Source organism: Ammospiza caudacuta, chromosome Z (genome assembly GCF_027887145.1).
Source record: "Ammospiza caudacuta isolate bAmmCau1 chromosome Z, bAmmCau1.pri, whole genome shotgun sequence".
NCBI lineage: Eukaryota > Metazoa > Chordata > Aves > Passeriformes > Passerellidae > Ammospiza > Ammospiza caudacuta.
In genome coordinates, this window is record NC_080632.1 from 46,161,569 (window position 1) to 46,182,314 (window position 20,746).

General features: G+C 38.6%; 1 protein-coding gene across 1 annotated transcript in view; it reads left to right on the top strand.

Annotated features, from left to right (window-relative positions):
* Positions 1-20,746, top strand: part of SCAMP1 (secretory carrier membrane protein 1) — a 44,514-nt gene that overhangs the window by 16,543 nt on the left and 7,225 nt on the right. The window contains exons 3-6 of the mRNA XM_058823393.1: positions 6,864-6,962; positions 7,223-7,334; positions 13,582-13,710; positions 19,330-19,489. Coding sequence (XP_058679376.1) covers positions 6,864-6,962; positions 7,223-7,334; positions 13,582-13,710; positions 19,330-19,489 — 500 coding nt within the window. The remainder of the gene's footprint in view (positions 1-6,863; positions 6,963-7,222; positions 7,335-13,581; positions 13,711-19,329; positions 19,490-20,746) is intronic.

Genomic DNA, 20,746 nt, shown 5'->3' on the forward strand with positions numbered 1-20,746 from the left:
CAATGCCAGGGATGGAGCAACAGAATTCACTTGTGAGAGAGAAGGAGCTTATGTTAATTGATATAAACCAGCATTTTAACAAAGTTGCATAGGAAATGCAAATGTGGTGGTAAAGTGGTTTAACAAGATTTGATGGTGAGGTGCATTTGATTACTGCACAGAGGACATGGTCAGAAAAAGCTGTCAGGGAGGCCTTCCTGTTTAGTCATGAGGTTCAGAAAGGGCCCTATTGCTTTCTGGACTCCTTTCTGAGGGCTGTGGGTTTGGTATGTATGGATCCAGACCTAGTCCCAGATTTTGTCAGTGATATATGTCTAAAGGACTACATGTGCACAGTCAGCCCTTTCTATCATTTAGCTAAGATTTCAAAGTTTAGTGTCAGTTACTGAAAATCTGTTGTGGCAAGAATTTATCTGCCTTGAGGAGCAATGCTGAGGTGTGTCCCTATTTAAGGGGAGGTCCTGGTGCGCAGCCCATTGCTGTATGGAAGAGCTCAAGGGGCCCTGGGCTGTGCACTGCTTATGAAGTAAGGTGATTGATTTGTGGTCATATTTGCATACCAATTACAGAAGTTAGCTTCTTCTAAACTTGGCTTGAGTCAAATCTTTGTTAGCACTATGTTTAGCTGGGTGCATTGCTCAGATGAGCTCTTGGGTACTGTTACCTGTTTCCCCCAAGACTTTCTTAAGAGCTGGTTGTAGTTTTCACAACCAGATGGATCCACTGCAACTGTCGCTGGTGATAACTTGAGCAAGATTGTGGGAAATAATGGGAGCAGGAAGAGCAGAGTCACATAGCAATGAAACAGTAAGATTTCATATAATTTTAAAATTCTGTGTGGAGGAAGCTTGGGTTTGGGTATGCCTTGGATCAGCTGTTTAAGGCAGAATATTTACAGCTAGCAACAATGTTAAGTAAGTCTCCAAAATTATTTTCTCCTAGGTCACAATATCAGGAATTATGTTAGATTTTGTTTTATCAAGCTTGAAGACTTTTGAAATTACTTTGTATTGACCAAGAAAGATCTACAAGAAAGTAGATCTTGTTTTACAAAAATATAATCTCGAGCTACTCTGACTTCTTTTATTATTTCTGTATTTGTTTTAACATGCAGCTTTGTGGGAAAAGGAGAGCTGAAGCATATGGCTAAGATTATCTGGCTTTGAACAGTCAGATGTGCTTGGATAGAAAATTCTGATTGCTCATTAGAGATGTTACTCAAAAAGCTGGGCTGATGAAAGAAATCTAAGTCAATGGTCAGATCTACAATGCACTGTGATTCAGTTAATAATCTCTGGCATGTTTACAGATTAATAAAAATTATCCACTGAATGAACACTTCTCTGCGGAGGTAAAGAACTTGCACAGATTTACTTGACAAGCAAGACTGAAAAAATTAAGAGTGCAGTAATAATCAACCTTTATGTGTTACTCACCTTCCTCTCTTGTGAGTGCTGAACATACGAGTATTTATTCAGTAATTATATGCATTTGAAAGAGTGTACCTAGGTACCTGAGGATATACTCACAATTCCAAGCGTTCAGCTCTGTTTTTCTTACAGGTTTGTATGCAAGAGAGGAGCATACTATGCGTGTATACAAAGAAATATGTACAACAAGAGTAGTTGAAGAGACCCTGGAAGTGAACACCTTCATAGACTGGAAAACCAGAGCTAGAAGCAGGGTCTATGAATTTTAGACTTGGGGAAGTGCCCAGGTGTCTGTCAGTATCTCTGTCTGATGTCCATGAAATAGGGATAGAATCACTCTGGTTTGTGTACTGCTCAGAGCAAAAGCATGCAAGTAGTTTCGGTGGGAGTCAGTTATCAGATTTATAGTGGTTGTACCAAGATAGTATCTTGCAGACTCTAGAATTAACAAAGCATTCAGTTTTCATCCTGGCTGTACATAAAAGATGTGGACAGGCTGGAAAGGATCCAGAGAAGGGCCACAAAGGCAGTCAAAGACCTGGGAAGCCTGACATATCGGGAATGATTGAGGAAACTGTGTTTGTTCAGCTTTGAGAAATGAAGTCTTAGGGAAGACCTTAAGTCCATATTCTAGCCTCAAAAAGGTGACTGCAGAGAAGATGGAGACTCCACTTTTACAAGAAGTCACAAATGAAAGATGGGAGGTGGTGCGTAAAAGTTACTGCTGGGAACATTCAATTGCACACAAGAACAAAATGTTTCACAATGAGAACAACCTGATTGACAACTTATCTCGACTGATCTCCTCAGGGAATTGTTGGATTCTGCAGCATTCAGATTGAACTGGACAGAGTGCTAGGCCATATTGTTTAGACCGTGCTTTAACTAAGAAAAGTTGGACGAGATGGCCCTTGAGGTCTCCTTCCAGACTGGTGTTTGTGATTCTTTGTGTATGCTAGAGTGCAAAATATTTCTTCATTTCAAATCCAGATGGATTTCAATGGATGATTATTGTGTGAGAAAGTGATTTCAATCTGAATACTAATATTAGTTGCATTGTCTCAGTTATGCCTTCCTTTGTCAAGTGAGGTACTTCCTACCAGTCTTTTTTGGATACAGGATGGGACACAGGAAAAAAAAAATACCCTATATTCTACTTTTTCTCAGTATTCCTTATTTTGTTTACTGGCTTCTGATATTTTTGTGCCTTGACTTCTTTTCATCCTTCACCTTCAGTGGTAGGAAGGTAACGTATGCCTTATGGAGAAGAGCAAGTAGGCATGGGAGGCTTTTGGTTGCATATGGCACCACCTTAGTATCTAACATGACAAATCAGTTTTGTTAGGGGTATTTTTCTCTTTATGTTTATCAGATTTCAAAATCGGTCTTGTTTTTGATTGAACAAAAAAAAAAAAAGTAGGCAGTGGTGTAAATGTCATATTTTTGTAGTATCCTTGGCTGATCTTCAGTGGTTTTGTCTCCAGCTCCAGTAGTCACCATGGAGATTACATTGTATCTTTTGTCATGTTTCTGAAGATCAGCAATGAAGATTAGATTATGCAATTAGTATTTCTTCTTCATCATTTAATGAAATTATGTTAAAGAGAGTTTTAATCTCCTCCTGCTTCTATGTTCTGAACTTTTCAGAGCACTCTTTGTATATAGATAAGCCTATACACCCATATATGCATGTATACCCATATATACCTGTCTTGGTGTGAAAAGACAGGTGTCTGCTAAGGAAGACAGGAGCCTCCCCTGAAATGGAAAATGTAAAACCCCTCTCTCCAAATTGTTATAATTTTGAAATTAAGGGGCTCTCAGGCAAAGATATGGGACTAGGAATAACAGTTCTTTATTGAGGAAGAAAATAAAAATAAAATTAAAAATTGCAGTAATACAAAGCAACACTGACAGAGTCAGAATACATCCTGACACCCTGTGGATCAGGGTGTTGGTAGCACTCCCATTCAATGGTGGCTGCAGTCCTCCTGCAGTGCCAGGTGCAGTTCTGTTGGAGCAGCAATCCTGTAGAAGGGTGGAATTTTCCTTTGAAGGTCTTGTGGTGGTGTAGGTGGGTTTCGTCTTCGTCTGGGAATACAGTGGAGAAGAAAGCTGCTTCTCTGGGAATCCAGTGGGAAAAGGCTAACTGTGGTGTTCCAAATCTCAGATTATATCCAGGTAGGAATGCCTGACTCCTCCCCTGGGCGGAGCATCTCACAATGGGTTGATGTAATTTTATCAGTCATGCAGTGACACTCAATGGCCCATCTTAACAGAAGATATCTCTCTGGAGGGAGGATTGGTTGTGGAAGAGAGAAAGAAATCTACCTGATTAAAAGTTATCTTCCTCAGAAGATAACTGCCCCACCTCTAACAGGTGGTGATAGAATACAAACCCCCAGCTGCATCTTCCAAACTTCAGCAATACCTATACGTAATAATGCATATAGCAACCAATTTCAAATTGCTGCATTAGAAAATTGGGATAAAATCATTAGTGAAGTTGAATTTTCTGTTGTTGTTTCAGGAGATGTATTTCTGTGAACTTTTTTGTCCAGAAAATTCCTGGGTAGCTCCCTATCCTTCCATCTTGTGTCTAAACATGGCAGAAAATACAGAATTCTGTAAGAAATCAAACATCATCCGCTCCTAACTTATTCTGGAATTTTTAACCTGTCCCAAATAAATAAACTTCACCTGTATGAGGAATCAATTCAAGAGAGAATGTCTTTTGAACACCTGTCTCCAGTCAGCTCTTGAAAACAAGTTTAGTTAGATGATTTTTTTAAACTGTGTTCTGATTGTTTTGAAACTGACTATTGCTAAAACCTTAGGCTGCAAACTACAAACTTTCACTTTGAGAAGTTGAACTATTCTTTAAGTGTTACTTAATTTTGTGAAGGGAGCCTCTAAGACAAATGCAGGCTGAATGATTAAGAAGCTGCAATTGAAGCTGCAAGTCTGTCCAGATAAATACAGTGACACATAAAGAATTCCATAAAGAACCAGTAGGCCCCACATCAAAAGTCATATGGGACCAAAAGGCATATGCAGAGCACATAAAGAACGTGTAGAGAATGAGGTCATAGGTTGTGAGGGTATAGAAGCCCAGGAACTTCTTTGTTCTAGGTTTCTCTCAAGGTGCAGCCAGCTTAAGCTGTCTTTCAGGTACTGGAATGTTCTGTAAGGTTTTCCCAGAGCCTTTTCTTCTCCAGGCTGAACAAACCCAGCTTTCAGCCTGTCCTCACAGGAGAGGTGCCCCATTCCTCTGACCCTCTTGGTGTCCTTCCTCTGAACTCACTATGTTTGTGGTATTCTTAGATTGGGGATCCCAGAGCTGGATGCAGTAATCCAGTTGGGGTGTCATGAGAGGAGAGAGGAGGAACAGAATTGCTTCCCCTGACACGGGCTGCTTCTGGTTAAGCTTCTATGGATGCAGCCCAGGGTGTGAGCACAATGCTAGAGCTTGAGAGTATACTGATACATACTTCAGTGCTCCTCACTTCTGTGAAAAGCCCAGACTGTGTAGCTATGTTTTGCAGAGCTTTTTGTTGAGCATTATTTTGGGAGCTAAACGATTTTCCAAGGGATTTGAATACTTCTGTTTGTTTCATTGTAAGAAGCTGTGGTATTCTTTTCGCTTCTCAGCTTTGATTAGGGTTATAAAAATAAGTACTTTAGTTTGGAAGGAAGACTTAGAGCAAACTGAGTTTAAAAAGCACAATGGTAATTTTTTAAAGAGTTCAAGAGCAAGCAATTTCAAAGTATTGTTATTCAAGAAAGTGAGTCAGAAGGTCAAGCTGGCTGAGCAGGGATCTTTTTCTAGAACTTAAATAAAAATGGGAGGTGTTTAGACATTAAAAACATGGACAGATGACACAAGAGGGTTTGCAGAGATGCTGTTTGCCACTGCAGGAGGAGATTTGTGTGGTTAAAGCTTGATGAGCATCCAAGCTGGGCAGCACTGTGGTAGATGACAAAATGACCTTTTAAAAAATTGAACAGCAAAAGGATGTTCAGAGATAGGATTGGTCTATTACTTGATGAGGTCAGTCACTTCACAGTTAGGGGTGTGGACAGAGCAGAGATGTTTAGTGTCTTTTTTACCTCTATCTTTTTTACCTCTACCACTCTTGGGCCCAGGGACTCTTGTAGTCTTGTGACTTGAAGGCTTTGTAAACTCTGAAGGTGTTCAAGATTTACTGTTCCCCCTGAATGCAAGTAAGTCAATGGGGTCTGATGCAATTCATCCCACTGTACTGATGGAGCAAGCTGATCACTATCCTGGGTCCTCTCCACATTAATTTTCAGTGGTCACGGGAGTCAGGGAAAGTACTAGTTGACTGGAAGCTGGCAAATGTGGTCCCAGTTTTCAGTAAGACGAAGAGGGAAGACTTTGGTAATTACAGGCCAATAAGTTTCACTCCAGTGCCTGGTAAAATTATGGAGAAGGATATTCTGTGAGCAAGTGACAAACACTTTAGAGGCAATACAGTCATTAGTCAGAGCCAGAATTGGTCCCTGAGGGGAGGGTCCTGCTTAACCAACTTAAGCTGGGAGTTGGACTCCATGATCCTTATAGATCCCTTTCAATTTGAAATTATCTATGATCATGATGCTTTCTTCACTAGGTTCTTTGTCTATTGTAGATAATTTATAATACTTGTGCCTATTGTGCATTGCTGTGGTCTTTGAATAGTAACCTGGGAAAATACATTAAAGCTGTATTGAACTTCTAGCATTTATTATGAAGCTAAGTAAGTATGAAAACATGGTAGTATCAAAAATATGTACTTTTTTTCTGTGCTTAATGAAAGAAATACTACTGTATTTCAGCAACAGTCTGTATCCTCTGAATACAATGGCTGAAATGTATATTTTGCTGTGATTATATTCTTAACACATGTATTAACGTAGGAGAAATTCTGGAGTGATACCTAGCAAAAATTGGTGAAATAATAAAGTAATAGATTATGGATCTTGAATTTGAAAGTTTCATATGTTACATTACTTCTCTAGTTAGCTGGGTGATATAAGCCTTTGTTAGGTAGAAGGCTCTGGAAGACATTATTAATAAATTACATTGTGTTTCAGAGTATGAATAGATGACTCTTAAATGCTGCAATCCTCTGAAACAGTTACTGGTATTAATATTCATGTCTGAACAGAATTAGAATTCCATTTACTTTTACTGAATTCCTAAAATTCTTTGTGTGTTTATTGAAAGAAATACAAGATAACATGCACCACGGAACTCAGTTGATGTCTTTTTTTCTAAAGATTATAAATATTGAAAACAGCATATTGAGATTTCAGTTTATTTCAGTAGCACTTCCTTTAAAACATGTAAATTGGTTCTTACATATATAATGAAAATAAGTTTATTAGAACAGTAAAGTATTTCTCTATAATTGTCTTTTGTTTTCTTAGCCTCCTCCAGGAAATGTGAAAATGCCAAATGTACCCAGTACCCAGCCAGCAATAATGAAACCAACAGAAGAACCATCTTCCTACACACAAATAGCAAAGGTTTGTTCTGCAACTTTTAGGCACTAGCTTCCTTTTAATAATAATTATTTAAATATGCTTCTGGAATAATGTATTTTATAAGTAAGTATTGCTTTCCAAATTAAAATTAATACTGCCTTTAAGTATTGGTAATATGTGAATTTGTGCTATATTGCTTCAGTCTTCATAAGTGACGATGCTTAATTATAGTGAAAAGACTTGGAATATTTATGCCATGTTCATACTTTTTGTCAATATCTGGTGATATTTGTTTTGTTCAGGAGCATGCCTTGGCCCAGGCAGAACTGCTAAAGCGTCAGGAAGAACTGGAAAGAAAAGCAGCTGAGCTAGATCGCAGAGAAAGGGAAATGCAGAGTCTCAATCAGCAAGGCGGTATGCATGAAAAAATATACTTTAAATTTCTGAAATGTAACTTTTCCTTAGAAACTTTTAATTTTACAATGACATCGTGAAGCAGATTGAAGAGGGATTTTTGTGATGTCTTCAGGATAAACTTCCTTCAGGAAAAGGAAGTTTATCTCCCTTAAGAAGATGAATGCAGTGAATAAATTGTGCGGTCCTTTCAGATTTTCAGTGAAAAAATTTAAATGTGGCCTCTGTAGCATGTTATTCTCTTTTATCTATTATTCTCATCTATTTTTATTCTAGATTAGTATCTGAGTAACACTACTGAAAAAAATGGAACATTTTGAGATGAAGTAAAACCAACTTCTTGAAGTAACATCTAGGATTTCTCATTTATCTATTTACACCTGTATGAGAACTCTTCTGGTTTGAAACATTTAATTTCTTTTGCTGTGTTATAAACATAATATTCTGCAAAAATACCAGAAATATCTATTATATTATTAAACTTTTAAAAAATTTTTTGTATGCCACGAACTCTGTGCTATGCAAAATCAACCGTTTTTTACAGCAATTTCACATGTGTGAGGAGATTTACATCCTCTTAACTGAAGATGTTTTTCTACAATTACATTTGTGGGAATATTCCTTTTCAAAAGAACCCCAAAACCCAACAAAGCAAACCATTGTATTAAAGGTTGACTTTATCTGGTCATTTCATTTTTATCTACAGTTCTGTTTTACTTTCACACACGCTGGTCTTTTTCGAATATGCAGTGTTACAATTCCAAATTGCTTAATTCCTTAGTAATTCAAGTTGTCAGGAGATTTTGTAGAATAGAAAAAAAATATTTTCAGTTGGAAGGGACATACAATGAATCACAGAATACTGATTGAAATGGAGTTGGAAGGGGACTCTGGAGGTAATCTCTTCCAAGGCAGGGTCACCTGGAACAGATGATACAGGAACAGGAATACATCCAGGTGGGTTTTGACAGTCTCCAGAGAGGGACACTCCACAAAGCTCTCAATGTAAAGCACTCTTAATGTAAAGAAGTTCTTCCTCATGTTAAGTGAAACTTCTTGTGTTTTAGTTTATTGCTATTGCTTCTTGTCCAGTGTCTGGGCACCCCTGAAAAGTCTGGCACCATCCTCTTGGCACTCACCTTTGAGACATTCATATGCATTGGTGAGATCCCCTGTCAGTCTTCTCCTCTCTAGACTAAACAGGCCCAGCTCTCTCAGTCTCTCCTCGTTAAGAGAGGTGCTCCAGACCCCTCATCATCTTTGTGCCCCTTCAATGGACCCTCTCCAGGAGCTCCTTGTCTCTCTGGTACTGAGGAGCCCAGAGCTGGACACAGCACTCCAGATGTGGCCTCACCAGGGCCCAGTAGACGGGGAGGATCAGCTCCCTTGACCTGCTGGCCAGGCTCTTCCCAGTGCAGCCCAGGATCCCACTGGGCCTCCTGGCCACAGGGACACACTGCTGGCTCATTGTCACCTTGTGGTCCACCAACACTCCCAGGTCCTTCTCTGCAGAGCTGCTCTTCAGTGGGGCAGCCCCAGCCTGTGCTGCTCCTTGGGGTTATTCCTCCCCAGCTGCAGGACCCTGCACTTGCCCTTGTTGAACCTCGTTAGGTTCTCCCTGTCCAACTCTCCAGCCCAGCCAGGCCCAGCCCAAAGGCAGCAGAGCCTTCAGGTGTATCAGCCATCCCCAGTTTGGATCAGCAGCAAACCTGCTGAGGGTACCTTGGATCCCTTCACCCAGGCCAGTGATAAACAAGCTGAGTGAGACTGGGCCCAGTATTGATGCCTGGGGAACACCACTGACTACAGGCCTCCAACTGGATTCTGCTGCCCTGATCCTGACCCTGTGAGCTCTGCCATTCAGCCAGTCCTTGGTCCACCCCACTGCCATTTATCTAAACCATGATTCCTGTGCTTACCTATGAGGATGTTATGGGAGATGGTGTCCAAAGCCTTGCTGAAGTGGAGGCAGACAACAACCACTGCTCTCCCCTCACCTGCCCTGCCATCACAGGAGGCTGTCAGACTGGTCAAGCATGATTTCGCCCTAGAAATTCCTGCTGACTGCTCCTGATGACCTTCTTTTCTGCTGCACGCTTGGTGCTGACCTCCAGAATGTTCTGTTCCGTCACCTTTCCAGGGTTGGAGGTGAGGTTGACTGCCAGTAGTCTCCTGGCTCCCCCTCCTTCTTGCCAGTTTTGAAGATGGGAGTAACATTGGCTTTCCTTCAGTCATTAGGCCCTGTTCCTGTTTCCTGTGATTTTTCAAAGATAGTGGAGAGTGGCTTTGCTACAGCATCTGCCAGCTCCCCCAGCACCTGTGGGTGCATCTTACCAGGGCCTGGAGGTGTGGCTTGGGAGGAAAAAAGTGGCAGCTGGCCCTTTTGTCTCAGGGAAGGGAAAAAAGGAGTTCACACCACAACTCAGGTAAAACAAATGGGGATCTTTTGAAACTTCTGGCATTGTTGTCCTCCTCACACCAGATGAAGCTAGTGGATTTTGGTGTCCTTTCTCTTGTTGGCTCAGCCTTTTTTCCTGAAGTCTGGGGCTCAGAGTAGCCCCTTGCTGGTCCACCATCTCAGCAACTTCGATCTCCAACCAAAAATGCAGCAGAAACAGTTCTGTAAAAAAACCTAAACGCAGCTGAAGGAATTCTTGCTGAAGCCTCCAGGCCAGGCAAAAAAAAGAAAAAAAAAGTGCTTAAGCTAGCAAAAACTAATCTAGTGAAAGCAAGAATGTGATGTCCTGGCCCGTACCACAGCTGCACCCTCCAGAGAGAGGCTTTGAATAGAACCCGAGCAGGGGAACAAGGCAGATGATTAGGGAATAGAGTATCATTGAAAAAATCACCCCAAGGCAATTGTCGCAACACATCTTTTGTCATTGGCTCATTTACCACATGCATTAAAAATTGTCTTCAGTGATCTTCAGGAATTTCCTGGACTATGTGTGCTGGGCCATGTTGTCCTACAAATATCAGGATTGTTGAAGTCCCCAGGAAAACTGGGGCCTGTGATGGTGAGGCTATTGCCAACTGCCCATAGAAAGCCTCATCAACTTCCTCCTGCTCATCAGATGGCCTACAAGTGAGCACCCACAGCAGTATCAGCCATATTAACCTGTCCCTTAATTCTCATCCATAAACTGTCAACTCATTTGTCTGCCCCTGAATAGAGCTTGATACATTTCAGTTGCTTTCTTATATGAAGAACAACTCCACCACCTTGTCTCTCTGACCTGTCCTTTCTAAAAAATCTACAACCATGTGTGAAATTATTCCAGTCATGTGAGCTATTCTACCAAATTTCTGATTGCAATGAGGTGATGGCCTTGCAGCTACACATAAAATTCCAGTTGTTGTTTATTCCCCATGCTGCTGTGTGTGTACAGGCAACTTCAGACAGGTAATCCAGCATCCAGATTCCCTAGATAGAGTGTAACAGGATTCATTGTAACCATGAACACCCTTGATGTTGTTAGCCCTGTGATTCTCATCTATTCTAGGAATATCTGTTGATGCACTGGTTGACATGACCTCGTCCCTAGAAGGAAGCAATACAATGATCATAGCCACACTGGACCCTACCCTTGAGTCCTGTAGTCTAAAATCCATCTCACCAAATTGGCCAGTATGCTGCCAAAGGTTCTCTTACCCTTTTTTAAGCAGGTGGATCTCATTCCTCCCTAACAGTCCACAATCATTCAAGCAAAACCCATTGTTATAAAAGCCAAAACCTTGATGGTGGCCAGGAAGCCTGATGTTGAGCTGCACAGTGTGGCTGCTTTTGGCTGTCCCTGTTTCTGTGACCAGGAAGATACATGAGAAGATGACTTGGGCACTAGTGTTTGTCACTTATCTTGCCAGCACTTTATAGTCGTCCATGATCCTGCATATTTTTTGGCTTGTGGTAGCATTTGTACCTATGTGAGAGAGGATTAGTGGGCTGTGGTCCATGCTCTTGACAAGTTGGACTACCCTCTTGGCAGCATGATGGATCTTTGTCCCTGGTAGGCAGCGTTACGTCTTGTAACTCGACTGGGCTGGTGGATTGTGTCTTAGGGACCCTAAGACAGTCACCCTCCACAATTACTCAGAGTTTGTTTTTACTGTATTGACTATGTGCTGCTGGTCCGGATGTTCCTTGTTGGACTTGCTAATGGACATCTAAAACCTTTAAAACGTCATATCTGTTCTGGTGTGGATGTTGGAGGATAGAGGTTGGACTTGAGCTCTGTATTTGTGGGTCACCAGGATCTAAAGTGTCTCACACTCAGTGATGTCCATTGTAGGTGTATTTGTTTTGAAGCCATTTCTCTATCTCCATTTCAGTCCCTCTAACACTGCCTGCTGCAATGTTGTACCTTCAGCAGCAGTTCATCAAACTATGCACATTTCATGCAGGTACAAGCCTTTTCTTCAGTAGAAATATCTGTGCATCCATTGCAAACTACTGCCTGTACTCATGTTTCTTTCCTTACCAGTTCCCTCAGTGGATGTGTCAGTCAGACCTTTCTGGAGCTGTCTCAGTAGACACACTTGTTTTGGTTCTGAGACAAGTGCCCGCCATTGTGGCAGATGCTTAGAGCACTTAGCACTTACCTGAGGCATGGACCTACCTGTGCATTGCAGCACCCTCCCTGCTCACCCTGCTGCACAAACTGCTGCACCACATCTTTTTGATGCACCATATCCTGGTCACTCATGCTCCCTAAAGCTGATCAAGTCTCCCACACTGCTCCTCGTAATGCTCGCTCCACTCCTGACTGGTTAGTGAGAGCTTCTGGGTCCTGAAAGGGCTTTGGGCTGCTGTTCAGGTATCCCTGAGCTCAAGAAACCTCTGCAGAGCTTGATCTCACCCCCGAAACTTACTTTGGTTGCTGCTGCTGCCCTCGTAACTGACAATGGCTGTATAGTCCCAATTGCCTGTCCACTTCAGTGCCAATAAGTTAAAGCATGTTATTGAGGGCATTGTTCATATGTCTTGAAACATTGACAGGCTGAGGATGTTGACCACTCCTCTAGGAAACCCATTCTAGTGTTTGACCATTTTCTTGGTAAAGAAATGCTTGCTGATGTCCATTGTGAACCTACTGTGGCACAACTTTGAACTATTCTGTGAATTACATTTCTGGATCCCAGGGACATGCACACTAACTTGGACTCTTTTGAAAACACGTAGAGTGGTCTTGATTGGAAAACAGGGTCTTTTGGAATTCTCTAGCTATTTGCATTCATTTGCCTTAAGATGCTGGCTGCAGATCTAGGACACTGTTGTCATATGTTGTCTTAATTTACTGCACTGACTGCACTGAAAGATCTTCTAGCTGGTACGTCAGCTTGATGCCTTTGACCTTCTCAGCTCAGGTTCTGTGCAGCATTGCATTCAATCTAATAAAAGTGTGCTACCTCCTATTTCAACTAATTAATTTGGTCACATGGTGAATATATCTCTTGCATTCAGAGTTTGAAATGCTATGGCAAAGGTTTGTTGCAGTGATTGTCTCAACTGAATCTCTGAGTGTGTGCTTGGTATGACTTGTGTTCAGCAGAGTGTAAACTCCAGCCTGCCATGGGATAAGCATTCCGGAAATCCAAGTGTCCGATCCCGTGTCCTTTGCAGTGTCCTCACTCTGTCACACGACTGTATCAAAATACAGTAATGCTGTAGGGCATATTCTTGTTAGAAAAAGGTACTTACAGACCATTTCAGTAACTGTCTTTCTTGAGACTTCCTGCCTTTTAGATAAGTTTTGACAGGAAACCATATTGGAAACTAGAGATACATTGACACTAAGAATATCAGGATTCTGAAAATGAAGAATGCTTTTCAGTCCCCTATCTTTGTGTTCAACAGACTATGTGAGTATGGTGGGACTTTAGGGAAATACTCATTTAAAAGTCAAGGAATTCTCAAAAATTCTTTTTCTGTCCATATCTGTTTTGTGAAAAATTGTGAAAAATTCTCTTACTTTTTAGGAAATGTTAGATGCCTGCTCAATCTTTTATGTAGATAACTATTTTACTTTCCTTGACCTGGCTACACTTAATTGTATTTAATTTCTAAAGTTTATATTAAGGATAGCTCTTAAAACTCTTGGGTTTTGGTAGCCCTAGTTATCCATCCACTTGAGAAACTCATGCATTAAACACTTCAAACAAGTTCAAACGTGTATCTCTTTCAAGTATACAGAGACTGAAACTACATTATAAACACCTTTTTTTTTTTCCTTTATTTTCTGTTTTGCAGGTAGAAAAAATAACTGGCCACCTCTCCCTGAGAATTTTCCTGTAGGTCCTTGTTTTTACCAGGATTTTTCAGTAGACATTCCTGTAGAATTCCAGAAGACAGTAAAGATTATGTACTATCTGTGGATGTGTAAGTATTCTCTTTTGAAGAAAAATAAAGTGCCTGTTCAAGCTTGGTAATGTATACCTGCTGCTTTGGCTTTTGGAGCATCTGTAGTGAAGAATTATTTTAAATCCAGAAGCCAAATATTGAAGCAAAATTTTATGTTAACTTCAGTTTTAAAAGTATTGAATTACATCATAAAAGCTTCCACAGAAGAAAAGGAGGATTATCCTAGGGCAATTTGGTTCTAATTTATTGCAATTGTCTGGTTTAAGTTTCTCCAGTTGTAAAATGAACTTCGACCGTTTATTAACTTAGAAATAATTCTACTGGTTTTAAAATCAGCTTATTAGTGTTAATAGACTTTTGAGTTCAAGATGTATGATATCCATTTACTTTAATATACATAATTTTATATAGTTTAATATGGCTTTCATATAGCAAAGGCTTAATATCGTTATACCCTATTTTAAGAAATAGTGTCACTTATCTGAAGAATCAGTCCACGTTACAGCTATCCTTTGTAGGCAAAGATTGCTCTACACCATCTTTGTAAGATTAATTTTGCCCTCACTGGGTGTCTGTGTTTTTACTGGAGAAATACTGGGTTAAAGAAGCGTGCAGATGCCGTACTTGTTTCTTCTGCCTTGTCCACTGTGATTGATACAAGACTAATAAATACTCTGACTCTGACAAAATATCAAGATTTAGATACTTTGATGCCTTTAATATATTTTCAGCCTTCCTAAGAAAATGAGGATTTCAGATGTTTTCTGAACTTTTTTTGTAGCTTAAGATGTAGGTAGGAAATCTCCATAATTTTATACATTGCTCTGGTAATCTTATTGCTGTGATTGAACCACGTAATTGAAACACATGAAATTAACAGGCTGCACTGAATCAAATCAATTCCACTCCATCAATAATCTACTGCTTTCTATATTCATTGCTAGATCGTTAATCTTCAGATAAAGCAACTATAAAGCGTTTGACTGGTCATTCTCATAAAATTGACAGATAATTGAGATGTATATGAAATCTAAGGTGAAATACTCAAAATTTTAGGATGGTTACCAATTCTGGCCATTTGCAGGACTGAGTTCTGAAAGTGGATATGCTTCAAATATGAGGTGAAGTTGGGCAGTTAGAATTGGAATATTAATACTCTTCTTAATTTTCCTTTGTATGGCAACAAATAAAGAAGCAATATTATATTATATTATTTCTAAATACATAGGACCTGTGCTTTTATACTGACATGACTGTCTTCTAGGTAGGCTGAGGTTTCAACCAAGTCTTCATGCATTCTTTGTTCTTTAGCTGTAGTGCTCTCTGATTTACATGTATTACTAAGGAAGGCAGGAATAGGGCATAATAAAGGAAAAAAAACCCAAAAGCTATTTCACAGTAAAAACCAGAAAGATAAAAAAGATTGGGTGTAGAACCTCATCCTTTAGGGTTGGCTGTTGAATTGGGTCTTTTCATTCCTAGGATTGCATCTGTGTGCTTTGGGTAATTTCTCATTGACTGCTTATCCTCTGAGGAGGTATTTATTCCCATGGTAGACCTGCTTCTGCTTGCCTCTTCTTTTTCCTCTTCCAGAACTTCCTATGTCTTGTAAGGTCTAGGGGTTCTGTGAACACAATCACATTTGGATAAATTGAGTACTGCATTCTCCGCACTTTATAAAGTAGTCCTTTTCCTTTGTAGTAGCCCTGGGAACAAACTTACTTGGTTAGTTTCTGTATTTCCACCATTAGTATTAGTTTGACATCATCATTCTTGGTTTTTATGTCTCTGAGGAAAGAAACTTCTTTACCTGTTTAAGATCCATATGCTCTTCCTTTCATGAGAAAACAACCCTGTTTGTATCCCTATTTCATTAACTCATTCCTCTTTTCTCCTTTTGTATCAGAAGTCAGAATTTTCTAATTCGTTGATGTGTTTTATCTTTGCACATTTTTTCCCCGGGGGAGACTTTATTTTTTCCAGGAGACTGAATGCTCACTGAATGCTCACGTTTTTGTGAACTATAATCAATTAGCAATGACTTTTCACAGTTGCCATTGGAGCAACTGTGAAAAGTCTATTCTATTCTATCTTGGCATTGTGGCCATTGGTGCTTTAAGGGCTTACACATGAAAATGACAGTTTTCCTAGCTCATTAGCACTGTTTAGATCTTTTTGTGCTATTACTGTGTCCAGCGTCAAGTACAATGTCTCTTGACTTGTGCTAACAGTCAAAAACAGACTCAAAAGCATGTTTCCAAGCTACTTTCCCCACAGGCTGATAGCATGTGCCTAATAAACACCATTTTGATTTTTAAAGAATATTTCTTATTTGAAGTTACAAATGGAAGAGATTTTGGTAGAAGAACAATACACTGGGGTGCCAACTTTTTTTCCGTTTCTATTTAGGAGATTTTAATCTCATCCTTTGTCTGAGGATATGAGATGGTGTGTCTGTATACATATCAGTCTGTGTAGATGTTTGTTCTGCCTGTCCCTGAGAACCTCCAATGATAGACACTTCACAAACTCCCTCCAAGCTTGTTCTAATACATTGCTGACTTTTAGAATTAGAAGATGTTTATTAGTATATTAATTTAATTCTCCTCTCCTGTGTTTGATCTTTCATGTTCTATCTACTGTTGCTATGGAAAATACATTTATGCCCATTAGTCATCTCCTTTTGCCTTACTTAGCATATTTCACTCAGCCTTTCATTGTGGGTGATGTTTTCTCAAGGTTTGACTGGTTGCTGTCATACAAATTCACTGTTAGTCTGCTCCATATTATTATGTGTTTTTTAGTGTGTAGCATCAGGAAATTTTTAAAATGTACCTTCACATTTTAGATAGCACATGTTTATGTGCTAATCCAAGGCTGTTTAGTGGTTATGTTAGTGTTTTAGAATCTTATTTTTTTCCTATGGAAAATCTTCCTCTTTTTTGTAAGGCATGTTAGCACATCTCTCCCAAGTAAGCAGAAAAGACTAAGAACAAAAGCCTAAACAACATCTGAAGCTCCTTGGTACTCCAAGATTATGTGTGATCAAACTTCACTAGTCCAGTCCTCACTTGTGAGTTGCCTTGTGGTTTCAAAACTCTCCATTCTGCAGGCATCCCATTTGCCTTCAGGCAGTTCCAATCCAGGGTGACAGTCATGTGTCCTAATGTGGACTTAGGTTTCCTGAAAATATAATCAATGAAATATTACTGAAATTAAGCTTAGTACAAAAATTTGTTTTCATATGGTCTCAAATGGAATAGCAAAATCACCTTAATAATGTACATGCGAAATATCTTCAGTGCAACTTGTGATTTTTTTTTAATTTACAACTCTCTTTCAGACATTTATGGATGATAAAGTGTAGTTAATTAAGACAAGGAATATATCTAAAGGAGAATTCTTCTGTTCAGGGAAGTTTATACCAAAAAAAAGTAAAGTATTAATATTTATTAAACTAATGTATTTTTCCATTGTTGACTCTTATTCTGGCATGAACACCTTTTTTTTTCAACTTCAGCTGCTTCCACAGACAAACTAGGAGAAGACTTTCTTCAATCACACAGGGTACTCTATTGTTACAGCTGTCTATTGTGAGGCTGTCATACAGAAATTGCATGTTGCAGACTTCTGACTAAGCCCTAGGTGATTTCAGCTCCCAGGTAGTCATTATTTTCTAATAGCTTGTATTATGGTTTAATTTGCTGAGGCAAGTAGGTGGAAGGTACTTTATAACTGTTACCCTGAACCTACAAACACGTCTGTTCATATAAGAGCTTAAGCTTGCCTACATCCTTTAGTGAAGGCATTGGCTCAAAGCATAAGTGTAAGTGATTCTCTGTATCTTGCAGCAGGCAAGTGAATGGCAAGCACAGTGAAGTGGGAATTGTCAGTCAAGTCTGCTCTCTTCCTTTATTGCTTGCTAATACTTGTTTTGTACTGCTGAGACTGTTACTGTAGTGAAGCCAGACCTCTGTGTTGCTGGTTTGAGTATCAGTAGTGGGTGTGATGCTTCCCCCTTTTCTGCACTGATGGTACTCTTTTAAAACTTGTCCTGTTAATTGCAGTTATTAAAAGAAAGTAATTTTGTAAAGTTCAGTTTCCACCAGAATTTGAATGTTTCTAGTAACATAGGGGTCTCGATGTGTTCCAGTATTGAGTAGAAAAAGAGAGAATACCCCTTTCTTGTACGTATCAAAGGAAGGCAGGAACTGGGATTTGTATAGTTTCTTTTGCTTTGAGGCAGAAACACACAAATTCAGAAAGGAGTTGGTTTGCCTACCCCTTGGAGCAGTGGTAAGATACATAGGTGCAATAATCGCCTTTTATTTTAAAGAACAAAGTGTTTTGATTCTGGCAACTCTTACTGGAGAATATGATTTATCTGAGGAAATGTTTTCACTTTCATCAGTCTTCCATGCAATGATCTGTGCATCTTGCTTTTAAGAGTTTTTCCCCATTGTGTTGATTTAGAGCTCAAGTCATGATTAAGACAACAACAAAGAGTTTCAGGATTCCCTTTTTCAGAATCTTTAGTATCTTGCCTGTTCTGTTAACCTTGCTATCCAGGAGAATGACTAAAATGTTGCTCTGTTGCTCTGTTGAACTTAAATAAAATAAAATCATTGCTGTCAGCAGCAGTTTGTGCAGTTATAAATATCCTACTTTATCTTGATCTGCAAGGAAAGAAATTGTTCTCTGAGGCAGCAAAATCCTTCCTGAATCACTGGTTATTGCTGAACAAAGAGAAAAATTCTTGTTCATCTTTGAAGTCTAGCAGAACTAAATTCTGTGCCAGATAGCATGAAGGTAGTAGTTGTAATGTTTCTTAATATTGCTTTATTCTGTTCTAAGAAGTAAATTTAATTGATATAAAATGTAAAGTCATAATGCAAATGCATTTGTTTTTAGTAGAAATTGAATAATTACTATGTAACAAGGTCTGCCAGTGAGAAAATTATACTATTGAGCTAACAACACACCACGAAAAAAGGCAGGTATTCTAAGAAAGACCGGTGTCCTAAGAAATATTTGAATATACAAAATATATTAAAACATCTCGAACAGCTTCTTGCAGACCATATTTTACTGAAGAACATTCTTAGTAACTGGGGTATTTGTTTTATTATATGGAAGACAAAGAGCTTTCTGTTGAAAGACTATTTGGGAACTTTTTGTTTTCAAATTTGAATGTGTACAGTGTCTATTTTGTGATGCACTTTGTTAATTTTTAAGCTTTCTCAAAAAATATTCAGTAGTCTCATAAATATTTGTATTCAGTTATTACTATAGAAAAGAATCAATTATTACATCTGTAGAAACCTCTTTTTTCTTAATTTAATGTTTGAAAGTATTTTATTTTTATGACAAGATATTTTCCATTGCCAGGTAATTTCATGTTGAGTGCTCTTACTTGTGAATATAGAGTTTACCTAAAATTTAGAAAACTATAAAAATCAATTTATTACAGAAGGCCTTGAGATGGTATTGGTATTGTCTGCATGCTGATGTTTTGTTTAAAATGCTGTTTTCTTTAAATGTTTAAATGTTTTAAAGTTCGGGTATAACTTTAGCATTTGTAATAATTTATTGTTTAAACATAATTTAATTAATACTATTTTGCTTTTGCCTCTACAGTCCATACAGTGACATTGTTTCTTAATATCTTTGGATGTTTGGCCTGGTTTTACGTTGATGCTACAAGAGGGGTTGATTTTGGATTGAGTATTCTCTGGTTCTTGCTTTTTACCCCATGTTCTTTTGTCTGCTGGTACAGACCACTTTATGGAGCTTTCAGGTAACAACTTCAGCTTGACTTAGGATATTTAAAAACTTGTCAAAATGCATTAACATTTGAGAATTTGCTTGATTATCATGATGATAATCCTTTGAAGTGCTTTCATTAGAAACAAAGAGTATGTCTGCCATTAATTCGGTTGTCGAATTTGAAATGCAGATGGCAGTAGTTAGTAATACCATGGAATATCCTTTAAAGTATTTACCGTTTTTACCACAGACAAAATATTTGTCAGAAATCCTTAACTTTGTTGAAGTTAGTAAGGGCTGGTAACAGTTGCAAACAACATTCTCTCATTAAATCTCTGTTTCTACACACCAAGAATTTGAGCAGATTAGTAGTCAATAGTGTGTTAATTTTTTTCCTTCCTGAATGAACTTCATGAAGAGCTACTTTTAAAATCTTGTATTTTTGTTATTTTAAGTGATAGACACTTATTGTGTCTCTAATTGAAATAGCCTGAGATTCTTAAGAATTAGTAGAGCAGGTATATATTAGACAAACTAGTATTTTTCCTAGTCTTAGCAATCTTTGCAAACTTCAGAAGCATAAGGTGTGTGATTAAGAAGAGAATGATGTGTTTGCTTGCAAAATTAAACTTTTTCTTAGTGAAGATCAGCATGTAGAGATTTTAAGTCCTGTACTCAGGAAGTTTTGGGTTGTTTTTTTTTTTTTTTTACATTGAGGCGATTCATCAATCTTTTAATGATGGCCAGAAGTTGCAATTAACTTTACCATTTAGACTACAGGAAGTGTGTATCTTTTTGCTAACCAATGAGGTATTGCTATACCCACAAATCTTCGAGGAATCATATAGTTTAACTTGCATTTCTTGTCTAATAAATCCATATCTTTTCTTAAAAAAAATTGTTGGTTGAGGAAGGAAAACTCTACTTGCATATTCAACTTTCCGTCAGTTGCTCAGCTGAAAATGAAATAGTTATTGAACTGAACTGGTTATACAGAAATTACAAACTCCCTTCTGCAGGAAGAGCTGTTAAGGACAAAATCTCTTTTTGTGACTTAAATAAATGATTTCTGCTTTCTTTAGAACTCTAGTAGGAAGCATTTTATATGATCAATGTTTTTGACAGTAGTAAGTTGAGTCTTCATTGAAATTCTGCCTGTACATTTATATTTGGCTCATTTTTTTAAATTTATTTTCAGTCTTTGTAAGGCTGGCATTTTAGTAATTTACCAGGAAATGTATTTTGTACATTTTACTTTAAAATAACTGCTGCTTCAGTATTCTGGTGT